Source organism: Naumovozyma castellii, chromosome 2 (assembly GCF_000237345.1).
Source record: "Naumovozyma castellii chromosome 2, complete genome".
NCBI lineage: Eukaryota > Fungi > Ascomycota > Saccharomycetes > Saccharomycetales > Saccharomycetaceae > Naumovozyma > Naumovozyma castellii.
This window is the reverse complement of record NC_016492.1, coordinates 986,351-1,008,657: the sequence shown is the minus strand read 5'-3', so window position 1 is coordinate 1,008,657 and position 22,307 is coordinate 986,351. Positions and strand designations below refer to the sequence as shown.

At 36.6% G+C, this 22,307-nt stretch overlaps 8 protein-coding genes across 8 annotated transcripts; 6 read left to right on the top strand and 2 right to left on the bottom strand.

Annotated features, from left to right (window-relative positions):
* Positions 1-72: 72 nt before the first annotated feature.
* On the top strand, positions 73-390 carry MHF1 (Mhf1p; the record flags this gene model as incomplete). The annotated part of the gene is made up of 1 exon (XM_003674948.1): positions 73-390. One exon carries the CDS (start codon positions 73-75, stop codon positions 388-390), a length of 318 nt encoding a protein of 105 aa, XP_003674996.1.
* A 59-nt stretch (positions 391-449) lies between these two features.
* ADH1 (alcohol dehydrogenase ADH1) lies at positions 450-1,400 on the bottom strand (the record flags this gene model as incomplete). Its single annotated transcript, XM_003674947.1, has 1 exon — positions 450-1,400. The coding sequence occupies one exon, from the start codon at positions 1,398-1,400 to the stop codon at positions 450-452; it is 951 nt and encodes a 316-aa protein (XP_003674995.1).
* A 596-nt stretch (positions 1,401-1,996) lies between these two features.
* Positions 1,997-4,978, top strand: PHM7 (Phm7p; the record flags this gene model as incomplete). Its single annotated transcript, XM_003674946.1, has 1 exon — positions 1,997-4,978. One exon carries the CDS (start codon positions 1,997-1,999, stop codon positions 4,976-4,978), a length of 2,982 nt encoding a protein of 993 aa, XP_003674994.1.
* A 352-nt stretch (positions 4,979-5,330) lies between these two features.
* On the top strand, positions 5,331-6,608 carry NCAS0B05370 (uncharacterized protein; the record flags this gene model as incomplete). The annotated part of the gene is made up of 1 exon (XM_003674945.1): positions 5,331-6,608. One exon carries the CDS (start codon positions 5,331-5,333, stop codon positions 6,606-6,608), a length of 1,278 nt encoding a protein of 425 aa, XP_003674993.1.
* A 429-nt stretch (positions 6,609-7,037) lies between these two features.
* Positions 7,038-8,117, top strand: NCAS0B05360 (uncharacterized protein; the record flags this gene model as incomplete). The annotated part of the gene is made up of 1 exon (XM_003674944.1): positions 7,038-8,117. The coding sequence occupies one exon, from the start codon at positions 7,038-7,040 to the stop codon at positions 8,115-8,117; it is 1,080 nt and encodes a 359-aa protein (XP_003674992.1).
* Positions 8,118-8,530: 413 nt separating this feature from the next.
* Positions 8,531-17,386, top strand: IRA2 (Ras GTPase activating protein IRA2; the record flags this gene model as incomplete). The annotated part of the gene is made up of 1 exon (XM_003674943.1): positions 8,531-17,386. The coding sequence occupies one exon, from the start codon at positions 8,531-8,533 to the stop codon at positions 17,384-17,386; it is 8,856 nt and encodes a 2,951-aa protein (XP_003674991.1).
* Positions 17,387-17,560: 174 nt separating this feature from the next.
* Positions 17,561-18,391, bottom strand: REX4 (putative 3'-5' exonuclease; the record flags this gene model as incomplete). Its single annotated transcript, XM_003674942.1, has 1 exon — positions 17,561-18,391. The coding sequence occupies one exon, from the start codon at positions 18,389-18,391 to the stop codon at positions 17,561-17,563; it is 831 nt and encodes a 276-aa protein (XP_003674990.1).
* A 271-nt stretch (positions 18,392-18,662) lies between these two features.
* AVO1 (Avo1p) lies at positions 18,663-22,145 on the top strand (the record flags this gene model as incomplete). Its single annotated transcript, XM_003674941.1, has 1 exon — positions 18,663-22,145. The coding sequence occupies one exon, from the start codon at positions 18,663-18,665 to the stop codon at positions 22,143-22,145; it is 3,483 nt and encodes a 1,160-aa protein (XP_003674989.1).
* Between the last annotated feature and the right edge of the window lie 162 nt (positions 22,146-22,307).

Genomic DNA, 22,307 nt, shown 5'->3' with positions numbered 1-22,307 from the left:
AATCGATGTCAAGTGAAGTGAAGTTAACAAGAGAAGAGAAGAGAAGCGAAACAAAAAGAAGAATAGACAGAGATGAATGATGATAACGATAAGCAGAGGGCGGAGTTACAGACCAGATTGAAGGCCAAAATATGGTGCAGCATTGAGAATCAAGTTAAAGAGGAATTACAAACGATGAATAGTGGGAGCACGCGGATCACGGTTAGTAATAAATTTATTAATTCATTAATGGAATTGTGCTATTTACAATTAGACAATCTTGGATCAGATTTAGAACGATTTGCGCATCATGCCGGCAGAGAAACCATCACGCAAGAAGATATGATGTTGTTTCTGCGTAAGACACCGATATTGCAAGAGATGGTTTCCGACATCACGACCGATGAATGAGTGCTTATGTGTATAGACTATATATTTAATTATCATTAATTTCTAATATGACAGCAGCATTATACAGCCACCACTTGAGATGGGCGTAATGTCCTGGATCCCTGCAAGAATTGGCGCAAGGGTATCCTGTCTATCGGGAACTGCAATTGGCCTGTTTGGCAGAACCGCAAGAGTTGTCTGTATGATTTCCTGGAAGCGTCATGTGCTCCGATGATGGAGATCGAGTCAGTGACCTGTTGGAACACATCGGACACGGGCTGAACACCGTCTCGTCTTACTTTGCCGGGATCGCTAAAGGAGAGCACCAGCTTGCCCAGTTTCCTCAGCCACTTCAGGGACACGTGAGGAACCAGGGAAATGTCTTGCAACACGACGTGGACGCCTCCCTGTGTCCATTGCAAGACACCCTCATCGTCACCCTGGGAAAACAACTTCTCTCCTCCCAATCGCAGGAAGAGAGGACCCAGCCCGCTAAAATCGTTTGTCATCGCCACAGCCCTAGCGCCGCACAACGAGGCTATGCGAACGGCTACCAAGTCTTCCTCGTTGTTCAAGAGAGGAAACAACACGAACTGGCCCGGTTTGCAGTGGTGGTTCAGCGCCTCCAACCAACGCCCGCCACTCATCGTACCAAGAAACTGCACCAAATCATCGTCGCTGACGCTACCGCCGTCGACTCTCAGTAAGACGTCATTCGTGTCCAGGTACATGACAGAACGCGATGGGAAGGGAACGTCTACAATGGGGAACACGACCGTGTCATTCACCCGCCAAACAGGATGTACGTGTTCCTTGTCAACCCCGACGATTCGACCAATTATGTGTGAACTATTGAAATACTTGACCCTCACCTGAATGTTGGCACCCTCGTGAAACCCCATGTTACCTGTCTTGACAACGTCATTAAATAAAGGTAACACGTCCTTCTCTTGCCTCTTTCTGCTACGTGTGGCAGCCATATACGTCGTCATCATTATGGCTGTGACGATGCCCGCGTAATACCACCACATTCTGCTCACAAAATTCTCGGTTGACCGTACTAAGGGTGATAGAGGGGCATACTGTCATAGGTGTCTTATATACCTACGAAGCCTATACATTTTTTGGCGTATGTCCCTGTACCTGTCAGCATAGAAAATGGGTGTGCACCTTGTATCCCATGGAAACCGGACATTGTCCGGCGAAAACCGCGCCGGGTCACCCCCGCAGAACAAAAAGCCTCAAACTGAAAACTCCTTGAAAGGGCAACTATGGCAAGAAAAACGGAGTGGGCAATTTAAACTATTTCAATATTGTTCCATCCCTACGTCAATCCATATTTCAAATGGGACATTCCTTCCATGGACTCACTCACATAATTAATTCATTCCCTTAAGGATTGCTCATTCCTCATTCCCTTCGCCTTCGAAATGACTCCCTGGATATCCTTTCAACTTTATATACATACCTCATAACAGAACCCTGTAATCTATTCTTTTTATGCAACTTTAACTCTCTCTCTCTCTTGTTTGATATAATTAATAACTCAACTCAATCAACAAAACAAACTACACTAATAATCTAACAATTTAGCAAAACAAAACAATATTACTATCAAAACTAAACCATGTCTGCTGATACTAGTTCATCAACATCAGCATTCGTCTCCACATTGATCTTCAATGGTGTGATATTCATAATATTCATCTGGCTATTCCTAACATTACGACCTAAAAACAGAAGAGTATACGAACCGAGAACACTAAAAGATATCCAAACAATAAAAGAAGAGGAGAGAACAGATCAAGTGCCCTCAGGTTATTTCCAATGGGTACCATACCTTCTCTCCAAACCACATTCATTCATAATCCAACATAGCTCCATAGATGGCTATTTATTCCTACGTTACATAGGGATTATGGGCTCCTTATCCCTCGTATTTTGCTTCATATTATTCCCCATTTTGCTACCAGTAAATGCAACAAACGGCCATCATTTGAAAGGGTTCGAAATACTATCATTCGCCGATGTGAAAAATAAAAACAGATTCTACGCACATGTTTTCCTCTCATGGATCGTCTTCGGAATGATAACTTATATCCTTTATAAGGAATTATACTACTATATCGTCCTAAGGCAAGCCGTGCAGACAACTCCATTGTATGATGGGTTATTATCTTCAAGAACTGTCATCATTACGGAATTGCAACCGGAAATGGCACAGGAGATCGAAATGGATAAGAGATTCCCAGAGGCAACAAACATTAATTTGGCCTATGATCTTACTGAATTGCAAGAACTGAATAAGAAACGTACAAAGATTTTCAAAAAATTGGAAGCCGCATTGAATAGTGTCATTAAAAAATCAATGAAATTGAAATTAAAATATCAGAAACATCCAGAGAAATTATACGGGCCCGAGGGTAATAAGAGAGTAAACGATCTGGAAACTTATGTCCCTTATAATAAGAGACCTAGCTTCCGTCTACCTATTACAATCCCTCGTTTCGGTTGGAAAGTATCCATACCATTCTTGCCCATCGGTAAGAAAGTTAACACTATTCCTTACTGTACTGAAGAATTGGCTGAGTTGAACGACCAGATTCATGAGAAACAATTGAAATGGGATACAAACGGGAAATTACCCGCTGCATTCCTTCAATTTGAAACTCAATTGGATGCACAGAAATGTTATCAATCCATTGATGGTGTCCTGGGTCCCAAGACGTTCGGTAGTAAATTAATAGGATGTGCTCCAGAAGATATTATTTGGTCCAATGTGAGTTTGACGACAAAAGTGAGAAGATCAAAGAGAATACTGGCAAACACTCTAATGGTACTATTATTGATATTTTGGGCCATTCCTGTAGCTGTCGTCGGTTGTATCTCCAACATTAACTTCTTAACGGAAAAAGTGCACTTCTTGAGATTCATTAACAATTTGCCCAACGTCCTCATGGGGTTAATTACAGGTATATCGCCCACAATATTGTTAGCATTATTGATGTCTTTACTTCCACCATTCATTAGAATGTTGGGTGTGCTAAGCGGCGCATTAACACAACAGGAAGCTGATCAGTATTGTCACAAATGGTATTATGCATTCCAAGTGATCCAAGTCTTTATTGTCACCACTTTAGCATCTTCTGCATCTGCCACAGTGGAGGCCATCATAAGAGATCCAAGTTCAGCAATGACTCTATTAGCTGCAAATTTACCAAAGGCTTCCAATTTCTACATTGTTTATTTCCTATTACAAGGGTTGACAGTACCAAGTGGATCTTTACTACAAGCAGTCAATTTGGTGTTATCAAAAGTCTTGGGTAAAGTAATGGATACCACTCCAAGACAAAAATGGACTCGTTACAACTCCTTATCTAAACCAACGTTCGGTGTCATCTATCCAACAATGGAAATCCTGGTAGTTATTTGGGTCTCATACAGTATAATTGCCCCCATCATCCTAATATTCAGCACAGGTGCTTTATTCCTAATGTATTTGGCCTATTTATACAATTTAAATTTTGTCCTTGGATTTTCAAAGACAGATTTAAGAGGTAGGAATTACCCTCGTGCCATTCTACAAGTCTTTGTGGGAATCTACATTGCCCAGGTTTGTCTCGTAGGGTTGTTCATTATGGCAAAGGCATGGGGGCCACTGGTGTTGGAATGTTTCTGGATCGGTGTCACTGCATTGGCTCACATTTACATGAAATGGAAATTTATCCCATTGTTTGAAGCTGTCCCATTAAGTGTCATTAGATATGCTAGAGGTGAAAAAAATGCTTGTTACCCAACGAAGGATCTTGGTTTACATGAAGTGAAAGATGTCGCAAAGGAAGCAAAAGAAGAATACGAACGTGATCAAATTGGTGGTGCCATTAGACCTGCAACTCGTAATGATTTGAAAAGAGCCAACTTATTGCCTGATCCGGAAGAGGAAAGAAGCAGTAGCACCCAAGCAAGTGAGGATCAATCATCGGTCGAATCTACAGGGGAAACTACAATCAGAAATTATACCAATGGAGCCACATCCAAGAAACTCAGCGTTGGTGGTAGTGAATCATTAAAGCCAACTTCGACATTTGTGGAAGATGAACAAGAAAGATTTAAGAAATTGCGTTACAGTGATATACAGGGCCGTCCAAAGAACCCAGATGATCAATCAAGGGGACCAGATGGAACTTTAATGGAAAGAGGTGACTATGGTAGGATGTATGGTGACCCTAATGCTGTACTAAATGAGATGGAAGCTTTCCCACCAAATATTGTAGAAAATATTACTGTATGGGGGAGAATTAAAAATTTCTTTAGCCCACGTAAGAGTTACCCATTCGAAAGAATTAGAATGAGATTACCACATGTCTATAACACAACCGTCGAGTACGAAAATGATTACTTACAATCCGCTTATACTGATCCTATTGTGAACGAAAAACCTCCAGTAGTATGGATTCCAAGAGATCCAATGGGTGTTTCAAAAGAACAAGTAGATGAAGCTAGAAATAACGGTCTTATTATCTGCGATGATTTTGCCGTTTTTGATGAAAAGGGTAAAGCTAAGTTTACATTTAATCCACCAGATTACGAACCTCCTGTTAAGAGGTAGTACCATTGCAATGTTACCTATTGTATGAATATATTCCGAACTAATAAAAAGCTAAAAAAAAGAATAATTGAAAAGACAATACGAATTTAATTAATTCATTTATAACGCTAACAAACCAACTAATTTTTTAATTAATTACTTTATTTACTTTGTACTAATATTAAGTTTTAATATTTTAGCTTCCTGATAAACCTAAAGTGCCTGAAATTCGAAACTTTCGCGGTACGACACCCCTGTTTTCAAATTAACGCACGATATTACATAAGGCAATAACTCTTATAAGAACCATGCATGAGCTTAGCAAAACTACTTTATACTCACAACCATCTCAAGACAAAGACAGGTAACAAAGATGAACAATCTATTATTGAATCCACAAACTAAGAAGAATTTAGAAGGAGAGAAATCTATGGAGGGGATAGTAAGATGCTCATATTGGTGTGAGGGTAGACTTAAAAGTTTGAACTTCAAAATATCGCTGTTAACATACGAGTCATTAGATCTCTTGCTTTCGTGGAGTGAGAAACCAATCCAACTGTATAATTATAAACAACGGTATGGCATTGAACAACTTGGTGCACACCATGATGTGACAGAACATGTAGAAGTAAAGGGCAATGTGGATTTGGATGTTGTGAAGGAGAAGTTGTTAGGTAATAAAAGATTCGGGGTCACAGTAAATGGTCCTATATATCCACCTGTTGCAGTTGAAACAAAACAGGTTCCAGAACCCGATAAAGTGTTAGTTAGTAAAGATCTTTTACATTCGTTAACAAAACAGATTGAGACGTTAGAACTATCATCAAAGCAGTTGCAATTGGAATACAGCAACAAGGTTTCTGAAACTGTTGTAGAGGATAGACTAGAAGAATCAAACAATATTTATGTTAAGAATGACTTATATCAAAAAATAAATGAACTACTTTCCAAAACAAAAATAAATGACATTATTCATGGGTATGAGAAGTATACCGAATGGATTGGGCTCTGCCAAGACAATGAAGATGAAGTTCGGAAGATTCTTACTAACAATAACGAGGAAACGGCAACAATACAGGTTGATGATGAGCCGAAGAACTCTTTTATTAATGACGCAACGTCATTGTCAGCATCAATGGTACCAGTAATAACAATGAATTACCAAATAAAAGATTTTCATGTAGAATTTACACTTCATAATTGCGGTACCTCTACTCTGAGTGGCGGGTTAAATTTTGTTTTCCAATACCAAACTGACAGCGGGAACAATATTATAGAACATCAGATTGACATGGGACCTCATGATTTAAAGCCAGATTGCAAGAAAATTTTGAAGTTTATGTCACTTAATATGATCAATACCAATTTAGAGATTCTATCAGTGAATGTTGTAGGAATTGATGGTCGTGTTATTTATGTAGGGAAGAAGGATGCAGAGAAAAATAATCAATTTAATTTAACACATCCTATACTTTCAGCAGAACATCTAGAGACAAACGAAGAATTTTTTAGTGTTTACTCTTTCCACCAAAAGCAAGAACCCTCAGAACCCGTAGATACGACAGATGTGATAAGTACAACAATAACAAATGACAATGCGACGAAATTTACATGGGAGGAATATGACTTGTTAAGTGATAGTGACATCTAATTTTTGTATTGTTTTTCTCAAATATTCGTTAAATTTCCTATTCATTTTGTTTCGCAGCTTGTTTCCAAAGTGCTACCAGTACGATAACTTAGGACCAATGTACGGGTCTCACTTATTAGGAAACCCAGTCACCTCCCATTCTTTACGGCTCAGTAATTGATTTGGTGTTATCCTGTAACTCTGATAGTGACGTTACTGCATCCTGCCAGCGACCAGAAATAGGGGTACATAAACCTTATGGTTAATTTTTGTTGTAAACGACAAGACATGTAGGTTGTACATTGACAACCAAGGCTTTTCACTTATTTACTATTTGTTGACTGCTTGCCACCTATATATATCCATATTATACATAAATATTATAATTATTATTCTCACCTCTTTATTTCTCTTATCCTAAAAGCAATAAAGAATACACAATATTCTCAAATGGTCTCTTTAATCTTCACATATAAAGGTCAACTATTTGAGAGAAGTATTCCTGAGAATGAATTTTATGTAGGGATTTTGAAAGAAATGATTGAGGATTTTTTCCATGTTACAGACCCATTCCATACTATGGATGTCCAATGGTTAAGTGGACCAGGTCAGTGGGGGCACATAAGAGATGAAAACGATTTTCAGCTTATGTTAGGTTGTGGACACCCATATTTTCATATTTTCATTTATGAAAATCAAACTAATGAGAACAATACCGCTGTCAGTCAATCTCAAGTAAATTCATTGAGTTCCACTGATTTTTATGAGATTAACTCTCAGGATGGAGAAGTACTGTCTTCTGATGAGGGGGAAGTTAAAAATAAATACGATAAAGAAACTAAGTTTAATGTTGATACTTTGAAGGAAACACTGATTGATTTAAGGAGACGTGTTGCCTATTTAGAGTTTGTACATGAAAATGAAGAGGAACACGATGATGAAGAATCTGCAACTTTCAAAGAAGTTACAGTCAACCAAGAAAATACCACCAATAAAACGAAAATTGTTCCGTTATTGAACGAAAGTTCTAACATTATCGAATTGAATGTTGGGGATGACAAAAACATCCTGGATTTTTTCAAAACAAATAATTGTCCTTCTACCTTAAAATTTATCTATGATTCTTATCAATTTTCTCAAGTCCTTAGAAAATACCCAGAAAGTGTTGATGTTAGAGTGACTTTTTTTCCTGCAGCTAGGGATATTTATTTTGTTTGTGAAGGTTACAACCTTGATGGAATGACGCTAATGTTTTGGAATGAGGAATCTTTAGCCAAGAATGACTCAATCAGAGTCGGGATACCTTCTTCAAACTTTGTTAATGTCCATGTCTGTAAGAAAAGAAGGTGTTTTATTAATGATGAACTATTTAATATTGCAATTCTTAATGATCAACAACATGTTATTTTTAAAGGGGAGGGCGATGGCCAATCACTCAAATACAGATGCACATTGAGAAGAAGAGATACTACTCCGGTACCAAAGAGCTTGATATATAGGTTGAGAAGTTCTTTCCCTTGTCCTTTTTAAGTAACGCATGTATGTAAAGTTGTATCTTTAGTTTTTAATGACTTTAATGAAATTATTTAATGGCAGCGACGCCGTTCTCGCTTTCTGTTCCGTCCCGTCTGCATGGAACACGGATCTCGTAATTTTGCATTTCACATTAGATATACAAACTTTGCCATTATCAAATTCTTCCAGTTGCATATCTCGTCCAAAGCTTGGCATCTCCATAGAGTATACTAAGCAAGCTTGCATCAAATCTATATTGCAAGTATTTCACATACAGGTGTTGATAGTAAACATTGTCACCAAATTGAGCAACATTTTATCACCCTTTCAATAGAAACAACAGCTCCCTAACAAAATAAAAGATTGATTTAAAATCAAGCAAAATTACATCACTGAACTGAATTAACAATATTTACGATATTATCCTGATGCCGTATTCAAAAACATCGGCCATGGTCGAAACGTTGACAAAACATCTACTATTTGAGAGAATATTACCGATTTTACCTATCGAATCATCACACTCAACGTACCTACAAGTGGAAGCAGATCGTTTCTATAGATCCTGTAGATCAGTGGTGCTGAATGTTGCAGTTTCCAAAGGTTTAAATGCAATCACAGAACAAATATTAAACCTTATTGATGCCATAGTAAAGGATGGTACAATAATCGACTCAAATATTTCGGATGATGCTATCCAATCTGTATTGACCATACTGAGATTATTAAGTGACACCATGGAATATTTTTGGGATAACATTGAAACACACGGGAATACTAAAGTTAAACAAGAACAGGATGAAACAAGATACAAGGCTTATTCAGGGTCCGTCACAGGGTTTTCTATCAACAGATCTGGATTTCATAGGACACCTCCAAATTTAATTGATACTAAATTAGCAACGAGATTGATATCTACTTGTACGAGAGTGAAGTTTAACTCAAGAACGCTGGAAATTTTGGAAAACATGGCTTGCTATGTCTATGAAACAGATTCTTCATTCACCTCCACAATTCTACCAGATTACCAAACTTTTCTAAAGAAGAAAAACTATCCAGAATCTACAAAAATGGTGGATGTAACAATAAACCATATCCTGAGATTTGTTGCTGCATCAAATCCAGATGAGTTTTTCCAATATATCTATTCAAATATTCATGAACCATTATTGACAAATAGGACCAAGACCGAGTTTCAAGTTGTTCAATACTTTGAAATGTTCGGTTGTTCATACATAACAACAATTAATTTGCCCAAATATTTACAATTGGTTAAAGTGTTGTCCACAGGCATGAAGAAGACAATATTCAACTGTCTCCTGTTATTCTTTGCATCAAAGTCACTGATGTTTTGGTTTATGGCAAGGCCTAATGAGTATGTAGAACTATATCGAATACTCAAGAAACATTCAGAAAAAAATGAAGCATACGTTAAAAATTTGTCTTCAAGCGTCAGTGATCTTTTTGAAAAGATATATTCCACTTTCAACGTCACAAGCTTATTATCAAATATCGATTACGACATAAACGACAACCACTTAGTATCTTCTGTGAAGAAGAAGTCTAGAGCCAGCTCATTCGATACTGGTTCAGACAGGTCATCCATATCCAGCTTAACTGCTCCTGATGTGGCAATAACTAATAGACCTGCATCGATATCAAGTGTCTCACTCTCAGCAACTTCCCTATTATCTGGATCTGACAAAGACTTGCTTGACCCTAGACAAAGCCCAAGAATGAATTTCCAATATAACAATATTTCAATGGGGACCCGAAGTAAATCAAGAGATGCTAACGAAGATATGCCCCATTTGGAAAGCATTTTGGAAATATACACGTATTTCGAAGACACAGAAAAGCTACCTCATACTGCCGTCCTTAGGTTCCTAGTTATGTTGGTGATGCTAGTCCCCGATGTGTTTGTTGAATTGAATTCACAATCTCTCGAAAAAATTTCAAGACCAAATATAATATCTGGTAAAGAAGACACACTGGAAAAACCATCAAACATTAGACAAATAACTTCCGGCTTGAAAAAACTAACAACTTTACAACTATCCAAGAAGCGTACTGTGAAATTCCTTACGATTTTAGTTAAAAATATAAATGGGACCCAACCAGTTTCTGATGGTCTCCTATTGGATTCAATGAGAACCCTTCTATCACTGGTCACAGTAACATCATCAGTTTCATTGATTGATAGCGAAATTCCTCCAGTAATCTTTTCTAAACGAATGATAGATCTTTTGGGAGCAAATTTAAAGTGTGGTAGTTCGTGGAAGATTCGTCCCAGTTTAACACTAACTAATTGTCTTAAAAGGAATCCGGCAACTCGAGACCACTTGAGGTTGAAGTATTTTTGTGCAGCTCTTCAGTTCGATCACATTATGTTTTTGTCAAAACTTAACATTAATAAGACTGTTGAATCACTGGATCTAGATGAAAGAATATTTTACACAGAAGGATTCAGAGTGTTTTTCCATTTACCGAGCTCTACTCAACTACGTAAGGAAGTTGCTGATTTAGCTTCTGATTTTCTAAAAAATCTGTTTTGTACAGCATCAGATATCTTAATGGAGGCATTTCCTTATTTTAACGATAAGATCACCGATATTATTTCGTCAATCGTTGATGGTACCATTTTGGAAGAATTTGGAACTAAAAAGTTGTTCAAAGAAAGTTCCTCCTCTTTGGATGCATCGATTAGTTCCACTTCACCATCACACAATTCATCACCTTCTTTATTGAGTCCTGTTTCGACAGATCAAGAAGATAATACTCAGCAGCCTTTCTTAACAACATCTTTACTTGCGAGACTTTCTGATTCGCATTCCAGTACTGGTAATACGTCAAGTCCGTCTTCTAACACCACTTCAATTGGAAATGCAACAAGTACTACACCCTCTGCCACAGAATTACCATTTTCACAATCTCTTTCACAGAGGGTTCCTCCAATATCTAAATCGAGTCTATCTAGGAATCTATCGGGATCGTCCCAGATTATTGCACCATCGCCTGTCAATATATCTTCTTCTATGATGACATTAACAAATTCAATGCCGGCAGCTCCTGGAAACAAGACCCCAACTCCAACTCTAACAGCTAACAAACTGAGAAGATATTCAGAAGAAAGCAACTATAACTTCAATGGTTTAGATATTAAACCTGTTGAAAGTAGCGTTTCCTTAGAAACCAAAGAATCTAGGAGGGCAAGAATGATTTTGATAAATATCTTTAGCATCTTTAAAAAAATGATAAACTACTTCATCTTGCCCCATGCAAGAAATTCCGATCTGCTCTGGATTTCAAAAGACTTCAAGAATATCATCAAGCCAATTTTTGTTTCCCTGATAGACTCGGATGAATCATTACAGAATACTGCTAGATCGTTCATGGATGGCCTCTTGAGTTACATTAAGGACCTTAGTTCAGATACTTCGACAATTACTGTGAGCGGTTATTTTTTAATTTGCAGCTACACAGCGGCTTTATTTTCTATGGGGTTATTCGACTTGTCTATCGAAAACCATAAACGTGGAGTTTTATTAGATATTGTTGTCAAGTTTTTGCAACTCCGCTCATATTTAGGCAAAGTCTCTGAAAATACCCAACACTTGGAGAGAGTTTTGGAAGCGGAACGTAATACATTCCCACTAATTCTGGGTTCAGTCGGAAGAGCAACTTTTGTCTCTTTATACGTAAGCAACCCTCTTCTCCAAAAAAACCTAAAACTGGCATATCGTGAATATCTAACTGCCATTAGATTCCATTTAAAGCATATTGGAGAATTTGACAAAACTTTTATCTGCAATGTACCTTTCATTGAAATGATGGCTAGTGACACATTTGCATCTGCTGGTTCCGTTGCATTTCAACGTCGTGTAAGAAACAATATTCAAAAATATATTTCACAACCTGACTCAGTTCTCTTGGATTCGATGCATACAATTTTTAGAAAGTGGTACTCACTAGCATATTCAACAAATAGATCAGAACAGGAAACAATCGATTTCAGAAACTTTGCAGGTATAATAGCATCCTTATCAGGCACTTTCATGGTTCTTCATAGTGGAAGAACAGAAGAAATTCTTCCTCTAAATGAATATCGCCAGGATTTGAAAAAGAAGATGAATTACTTTATTGCAAAACAATGTGAATGGCTTAATGACCCTAAGTTATTGACCAGAGAAAATTCAAGAGAGATTATTAGCGTAGAATTACACCCACTGTCTTTCAAACTACTATTCAATAATATGAAATTAAGATTGAATCAAGTTATGATGACAGAACTGTCAGGAAGTGACGAAGAATGTGTGTATACGCTTTTGGAACAACTAATCATTACAATTAGAACAATTTTGTTGCGTGATGATACAGGTGATCTTCTAGGGTTATTTTCAATAGATATATTTGAAGTGATAAATCTGTTGATAATAATGATAAAGAAGATACCTCATGATTCTCCTAATTATTTCAAGACGGTTATTCATATGTCAAAAATGCTGAAAGCATTAGAACACTCTGAGGGATACCTTGCTTTAGAACATCATTATCATTTGAAGAATAGATGGCTCCGATTGGTAGTTTCTTGGTTCAAGCTAGCCATAAGTAAAGATTATGATTTAGTGAACCTTTCCAAATCACATAGAGAAATGGATCTAAAGAAGCGTGATTCTGATTTCTTGTACATCGACACTGCTATCGAATCATCTACCGCAATTGCCTATCTTACCACAAATGTCCCACTAGAGGTGCCTGCTGCAGCGTCTGAGGAAGAATGGAAAAGATCAGAAACCGTTATATTTGGTAACTACTTCAACATATTATTGAGAGGTCTCGAAAAGAGCATGAATTCTGAGAAGTTTCCAGCCTCACTCAGTCATAAAATGGGAATGCTGAATGAAAATGTTATCTTAGCTTTAACAAATATTTCTAACGCAAATATTGATGCAAGTTTGCAATTTACTATACCGATGGGTTATTCGAAAAATAGGAATATAAAGATAGCATTCCTTAATGTGTTTGTTAATATCCTTTCCCAATTTTCTTCCGATAAAGAGGCTTATGAAAAAGTCACTCGTGTAATGGTAGATAAATTACTACTTTATCTAATAAAATTTCCCCAACTAGTTCTTTGTGCAGCTAAAGTTTGCCCCGCCAACGACCTTGATGCATTCGCTGCTGTTGTTATAAACGGGATGGAAACCAGGAATGCAGGACATCTTTGTGTTTCTCAATTGATTCAAGATGAAATTAAAAATGTATCAAGACCTATGGATATTTTAAGGAGAAATAGTCCTGCAACGAGAGCCCTATCTCTTTTATCAAGAAATAAGGCGAATGACTATCTTATACACTGTCTGAACCCTGTTCTACAAGAAATTGTTGATAACAAGGATATATTTGAAATCGAGAAACTAGACCCAACTGAAGCCAACGCCGGAGAACAAATAGCTTTATTTAAAAAGTATATGACCAAACTGCTCGATGCCATCACCAGTTCAATTTCCTACTTTCCTCCCGAATTTTTCTTCCTTTGTCAGGTAATATATAGATCCACCAGGAAGAAGTTTCCGAACTATGCTTATGTCGCAGCAGGTTCCTTTGTATTTTTGAGGTTGATTTGTCCAGCCTTAGTTAGTCCCGAAACAGAAAATATTATAGGAGCTGTGAAACCCACTCAAAGACGTTCCTTTATAACGTTAGCCAAAATCATTCAAAATTTAGCTAACGGATCCGAAAATTTGGTCAAATGGCCATCCTTAGTTACAGAAACTTCTTTTTTAAAAGAATGTGGTTCTAGAATCTTTGATTTCCTCACCGAGGTATGCAGGACGGACAGAGTTATTGATATCGATATTAGAACTGATCCCAAACTACAACCGTTCGACTTTAGCTTTCTCCACCGATTTTTATATACAAAAGGGGTTGAAATGAGGAAAGTTCTACTAGAGGGACTGCAAACGTTAGATGATGTTCGATTCTTCCAGGATACATTTAAATTGATTGATGAATTATTGGGGCAAGCGGGTTCTCCAAAGATGGAATACAAAAATGAAATTCCAATATTTATTCGAGACCATTTAGACGAGTATCCACAACTTTATGAATTTATGAGTAGACATGCTTTCAAAAATCACCAAATTAGAAACAGTATTCCGTTTGTCCACGAATCAATGTCTGTAGAAGGTGTTCCCATTGTCACTTTGATGTTTAAAGCATTTGCTAGTCATAATATAGATATGGAAGATGTTGTCTTCAAATTTATTCAGATATACTCAAGAATTTGGCTCTCAAAACATTGTTTCGTAATCGATTCTACTGAATTTCATAGTACTGAAGTTGATAGCAAAAAGCTAAGTGCATTATTATCAAGCCTGATACCTGATGTCGCCTTAAAAAATTGTGTCAATTGCTATCTCTTTAATACAAACGAAAATTTTATGAAATGCTTTTTGAGCAATGTGGGGGACAATCCTTATATGGTTGCCAAAATACCACATTTATTCATCAATAGTAATTCTGATGAAAAGATGGTAAAGTCCCTCGGGTTGGGAGGACGTGGCTTGAATATATTACAAGACGTTCGTGTTTCTCTGCATGAAATATCAGTCTATGAGGAACAGACAAAGGAATTCTCTCCTGTAACTTTGAAAATAGGAAACAAATACTTACAAATGCTCCATGAGACGCCCAGACAGATTAAAATACAGGGGTTACATTCCCTATTTGATGTCAAATTTAATGATGTTTTCGAATTATCATCAATCACAGCTGTCCATGTTTCTTCAATCACAAATTCGACAAAAGAATTTACTCTCAATTTTAATGATGAAACCAAGCTCATCTTCTCAAGTCCAAAATATCTTGAGATTATAAAGATGTTTTATTATGCTCAGGCGCGGATTGAAAACGAGTTTAATGATAGTGATTTTGACTCTTCAATAATTTCGACATCTTCAGAGAAAAGCAATCAAGTGACCGAAAACAATGAAATAATTGGTCATTTATTATTAGTTGTAATAATTGGTTTGTATGACGAAGATGATATTGTCAAAAACAGTGCGTACAATCTGATTGCCGCATGTAAGGATGCATTTGGTCTAGACTTCGGAACTGAATTCAGGAATGCCATGGAACTTTACGTTCCTAACGACACGACGACGTTCTTATCATTGTTGGGAAATTCGTTAGCAAAAGCTCACCCAGAGTTAACACCTTACATGTGGAAATATATTTTAGAGGGGCTAGAATCGAAAATTATTAAACATGAAGATACTCCACAATCCGTATGTACCTTGTCCTACTGGATATCAAATTTATATGAACATGTTTATTTGATGGATGATGAGGATGGTCCTGAACGGGTCTCTACAATATTCAGAACGTTGATTAGGCTTACTGTGGCAGATACCACTGTATATTTAAACCAAATATGGTCTCAAATTGGTGCGGATGATCGTTTAATACCTCTTCTCACTGACGAAATTATCAATCATGCCCTTGAGAGGGATTCTGAAAACCGTGATTGGCAAAAGACGATTTCTTTGTTGACTTCGTTGCCCACAGTTGAGGTCGCCTGTAATATCATTCAAAAATTGCTCAATTTGATTAGATCATTTTTACCTTCTCTTAAGCAAGAAGCTCTTACCCAAAGTTGGTCTGAATTAATGATTTTAACCAAAGTATGTAGTCATGTGTTCTTCGAAGCACCTTTTATGACACAAATGTTTCTTCCTGAAATCCTATTTATTGTATCACTTCTAATTGATGTTGGACCTGGGGAATTGCGCTCATTACTGCACGAGTTATTAATGAACACATGTCATTCGTTGTCTATCAATGAGGCATTACCGGCAGATAGTAGAAGAAATTTAGACGAGATTGCAGCCGTATTTTCGAGACAAAAAATGAAGTTTATGTTTGGTTTCAGCCAAGATAAGGGACGTATATTGAAAAATTTTAGTGCTTCTTCTTTTTCTAGCAAGTTTACCTTGTTAGATTATTTTACGACGAATATGATGTCGATAATGGATTATTCATCAACAACCGAGTCAGCGCAATGGAAAACTAAATTCAGGAAATACCTAAATGATATTGTATTTGAAAACAATTCATTTTTATCTGCTAGAGCTATGATGATGCTTGGAATTATTGGGAAAACATACACGTCAGAGTCATTTTGTAGGAATCTTTTAGGTGAGACTATGAAGACCGTTGCAAACCCAGTGGTTTCTGATGAATTGATTTTTGTAATAATTTCCCAATTGTTTACGTATAGCAAGATTGTCGAAGGTTTGGACCCCTCACTGCCATTAGTTAAGGAAATGTTCTGGATAGCTACTATCTTTACCGAATCTTCCCATCCAGCAGTTTTTGAAGGAGGATTGCTCTTTATGATTAGCTGTATTGATCGACTATACATGGCCCATTTTAATGACTCCAGCAGTGTCAACGGCATGGTTATAACTGAACTATTAGAATCAAGAAAATTTGCTGAACCTTTGCTACTTAAACTTGAGAATTTCACTTCTTTGAAATGGAGCGAAAGAAATTTTGTGCATATTATGATGGCATTCATCATTAGAGGTCTTACAATTCCATTTGTGCATGGTACGGCACTGAACTGTCTAAAATCTATGTTCAGAAACTCATACTATGAACACATGATGCATCCGGAATCTACAGATTATTTAAACTACCTGTTTTTGTTATACTTGACTTTAACTCCTGACCAATTAAGCCAAATCCAAGAAGAAGTAGAATTTGGAGATGAAGTTGTTTGGCTGGATAACAATAATAAAATTTCGAAACTCGTTGCTAATTTCTTATCTTCTGATACGAATTCCTCGAATATTTCACTGTACCAAGGTGCGTTACTGTTTAACAATAGTGTTACAGATGAACCAAGCAAGGTAAGATTTATCTTAATATTAAAATACTTATTGCAAACAAATTCAATTTGTTTACTGAGATTTTATGATGTGGTGAAGGATGAAATCAGAAAAAGTATCTCTTTTGAACGTTTTTCGGATTGCGTACCAATAATATTCGACATAATGAGTGTCTTAGTTCTTCATCCAAAGTTCAATGATACGGAGGCGTATCACAAAGGGTCAGTTAATTTGCTTAAAGAGAAAGGTCTGTACGTTGTTAGCACCATGAAGTCTGCCGAACATAATTTCGGCAACCTAATGATGGGTATAAGGGAAAATGAAGACTTACTATATAAAAGAAAGAAAATCACAGTTATGATCCTATCTAGGGTAGCAACTCGTGGATAGTATATTAGCAACACATCTTACAATGACATTAATATACAATTTTGTAATATTTACTATAAATTCTAATTGAACTTTTATTTGAATCTAATCTTTTTTAGTAACAGCAAAAAAAGGCAAATTTTCAACTGCTAAAATGATATATCGATAGTTTCTAGGGTTATAGATAAACTAGACCTATTTAGAGTCATATCCAAATGTTGAAATATGAATTTTTTCAAATTCCTTCTTTGCACTCTTATAGAGAAGCATTGTTGCTCTAGCATCTTGGACTGAAGAATGTTCCCCCGATTGAATGTCCAACTTCAGAACCTCTTTGGCTAATTTTTTTAAACTTGGTGATTTTCCCTTAGCATATGTCTGTCTCCACGGCAGGTATCTAGCTGTGTCTCTTATCATAGGTTTTGGATGAGATAACAGTAACGCTTCCAAATCGTGCTTGAGAGAATGCCCGACTAAGATTCTTCCATTTAAAAGTTCAGAAGCTCTCTGCTGTGCCTCTTTGAATGAAATAGCTGTCTTCATATGTTCTGGCTTAATACCACTAACCCACGTTCTCCAGTCAGTAACTTTTTCTCTTGGCTTAACAAATTCATCCATGACCACATGCCCAAAATAATTCACAATAGACACTCGTGCAAGTGCGTGCTCTTTACCTTCGGGCCCTATACCAACAAACTCACAATCTATGGCCAAAAACTTACCAACCTCCTGGTTTCTTTTATTAGGTTTGACTGTATCCTGGGTTATAGTTTCGGATGCTCGCAAAATGATATCATCTTCAGGTTTGCTCTTAAATTCAAAAACTTTCCCTTCCTTCTTATTCATCTCCTGCTTAGCAATCTCCTTATTCATGTTATAGACCATATGCATGATTTTAGTGTCCTTACGGGCCACGTATGGTTTCCCAATTTTATTCTTCTTATCAAAAGATCCATTCCTCTTATCCTTCTTCAAAACTACCTTCTTAGACTCTTGTAACTTCAGCCAGTTCGATGATAATGCCATTTTAAAGCGCTTAGATTGAAACCAAGTTTAAGTTCGAGTACCTCTAATTTTATGTCCTGCTCTAAGATAATTCTTGGAACTAGTGCTAACTTTAGTTAAATAACTAACATAAAAAATTCTTGAAGATTTTCATTTTTCCTTCGCGATGCCGTTTGGCACAAATAATCTTTGATAACGTAACATCTGAAAGATATAATTTACAAAAGGGCAAAAGGAGAAACACAAGAATCCAAAGGTATTTCATAGCTGGGGCTACAAGACGGTTTTTCCAATGGATGAAACTACCTCAATAAATAAACTGCGGGCGCAGTTTCTGAAGATTTGTCCTGAGAAGGATCAAATGAGACGAATTATCCACCCTTATATGACAATGACAGAACATGATCAATCAACTTTACCGAAGGATATGGATCCTAAGATTAAGGAATTCTACATTGATACCGACGGCGTTAATATGATACCACTATTGGAATCTCCACCATTATCTAAGAATTTTATGGATTCATACAACAGTTCCATTAACAAGTCGAGATCAACAAGAAATGTCGAATCAAATATTGTTAGTAACGGTAGAACATACTCATATCTTGAAGACAATGGGGAACATGATAATGGAAAAATCGCGGAAGTAGATGAGGACGAGGAGACAGATAACAATGATATAGATAACGGTGAATATACCTTTACAAACAGAAACTATAGGAAAGACGGTCAAGAAGCCATTCTTGAAAACAGTTTCGGTAATGAACATTCATTGCTTCCTGGTAAGGAGACCAGCGGGTCTGTTAAGCTAAATACTGACCCCATTTTTAGCGCCGATTCGGACTCAGATACATTATCTTCAGTTAAGAAACTAAATAGACGGTCATCAATACCCTTTGTTAGAATGTTTAAAAGTAGAAGAGGAACTACCGATTCTGCAAAAAGAAATGAAAACGAGCATAAGACAACCATAGGCCAACAAAGGAAGGGAGAGGCTCTGCGAACTCCACATACGAAGAAATCCAATAGATACGATATGAATTTTGATTTTGATGAAAATTTAGAGGAAGAAGAAGATGATGAAGATGAAGGAGAAGATGGTGGAGATTCACTATTTTTTCAGCTCGATAAAAATGATAGAATTACGAGTGCCGGCAGTTTAAATGCTAACTCAGAAGAAAAACCAGAGGGAACCACTATAGCAGGCAATGTTTCAAGGCTAAAATCACATTTTCCTACTATTTTAGAATCATCAAAAAATACATCTTCCAAATCTAATTCATTTGCTGGGGGGAAAAATGAATTCATGGAGGCTTCTAATTCTACTACCGGAACTGGAACTCACAAGGAATATGGCTCTACTGAGGATCATCGCACCAACAAACACGATAGTATTGATGATGATATATCAGACCTTGAGTCCTACATTAACGGACATGACCTCGATGGACTAAACTTAGATACTCTAACAACCAATACAGAAAAAGGGTCATTTTCGAAACATAATTCAGATAATGAAATGGGTGATATCAGAGAAGGAAACAGACTAACTGCACAAGCCACAGGTGAATTAACTGATTCATCCTATGGAAAGTCGCTACTTGAATCAGAATTCAGTGGAGATGATGATTTGGATGAGGGAACGTCAACAATGGGGACAACTTCTCTATCAATGGATTCTGAGATGGAAATTAATACAATTCCGTCAAATTCGATTCCAATGGCATTAGGTTCTTATGGAATTTATCCTGGGGATGATGACTCCCAATTACGTAACGTCTTTGATAAAGCTGTTCTGAACATTAAACGAACAAAGAATCAAAGGTCTAGGGAGAAACGGAGTTCATCAGTGTCACTTCGGGATTCTGCTGGTCGAGCATTAACTTCGAAAAAATATTCATACAATCCTTCAGTAAGCAGTCGACAACAATCATCTATGCATAAATCTCATTCCAAAATATCAACTTCATCAGCTAGTGTGGATCCTTACAAGTCGTCGCGACATTTAGATGCGAAATCAAGAAGAATTCCGAGTAATCTGAAGTACGAACATTCTGTTTCGGGAGTTACTTCAAGCAATCATTCAAGTAGAAGAAATTCTAAAGATGGGTTTTCTGTCGAAAAATTGACAGAAATTCCATCCGTTAAAGAAGGAAATTCACAACTTTCAGAGTTGTTCAATAGGAAGAAACAAAGTGATGGAATTACTACAGATGTTCTAGAATATTTTTCGTTTGTATCTGGAACAAAAGTACCTAAATATGACGCTTTAGACTTGGATGTCTACATCCAAGCGTCTAAAAAATACAAACGAAACCCACTGAAGATGAAAGTGAGAAAATCGGCCAAGATATTTGAAGTAATTGGGTTTATTCTCTATACATATTGTTCAGAATTCAAACCCTCCGAACTTGAGAAAGACAGTTTTGCTGTAAGTATATTAGTAAATCCTAATAATTTCTCATTGAATATTGTTGATGAAGATGGTGAACCATTCGAGGATAATTTTGGTAAATTGGAAAGAAAACGATTAATGGAATCGATTTCAGATAACGAGGTTGTTCTTTGTAAGGTTAACGATAACGATGAAAAGAAAAATCAACTTGAGACACCAATACCGTACGATCTCAACGGCCAAATCATTGAACCTACACATTCAAATACTTTGTCTGCAAATATATCCGATTCTGATTCAATCGAGGGCAATTTGAATCAACTAAGTTTCTATAAGCCAATTATTGGAACAAGTACTGATGACCTACTGAACAAATCAAACTCTTCCAAGATTATTGGAATTAAAGTATTTCTTTATCCGAATCTGAATCCTAAATATAATTTTACGATTATCAACGTCTTAGTCACGTCAAGTATAAACGACATTTTGATTAAATATTGTAAGATGAAAAAGATACCTCCAAACGACTACTGTTTAAAAATACCGGATAAGAAATATATTTTAGATTTAAATGATACTATATTGCGTCTAGACGGGAACTACAATGTTGAAATTGTTAGTAAAAAAGATGCAAGAGCTTTACATTTTGAAAAGATGAAACCAGATATAAAGAAACCTAATTTGCCAACCATTCAAAGCAATGACCTAACTCCGCTAACTTTGGAGACGGCAGGTTCCTATCTAAAGGCAGACAATACTGGCCTCAATGAATGTGTTCTTGAGGAACCAGCAAAGGACACAAAGTTACCGAAATCTTCAATTAAATCGAGAAAGTTATCTGCTAAACATAAACTAGGGCTTACCAAACAATCTTCTTATTCTAGTAATTCCAGTTTTATGGGTACTGCTAATGGTAGTTTTTTTAAGACCAAGAATAGCTCCAAATCATCCATTCATAGTAATCCTGGATTGGCACAAAATCCATTAGATCACCTTACAGATAATTCAACAGGGAACAATTACCAAGATTTATTCACTGGTGCTTATCATAAATATAAAGTATGGAGAAAGCAGCAAATGTCTTTCATTAACAAGCATGAAAGAACGTTAGCAATTGATGGTGATTATATATATATCGCGCCACCCGAATGGCGTATGCATTGGCATGAGAATATTAAAACAAAATCTTTACACATAAGTCAAGTAGTTTTGGTAAAGAAGTCAAGTAGAGTTCCTGAGCAGTTTAAAATTTTTGTTAGAAGAAGCAACGATGATATCAAAAGGTATTACTTTGAAGCCGTTTCGCCTGAGGAATGTACGGAAATTGTAACAAGATTACAGAATTTATTAAATGCGTATAAGATGAACCATAAGTAGATACTACATACATCTTTAAATTATTTCATGCTGCTATTTTAACGGTACTTTAGGGTAAACTTATATATCTTGTTCATTGTCGTAATTGAAGAAAGAATACATTTTGAGCTTAGCGGATAACTGAATTTCATTGGCCGAAGAACAAGCCCGCGATGGAATTAA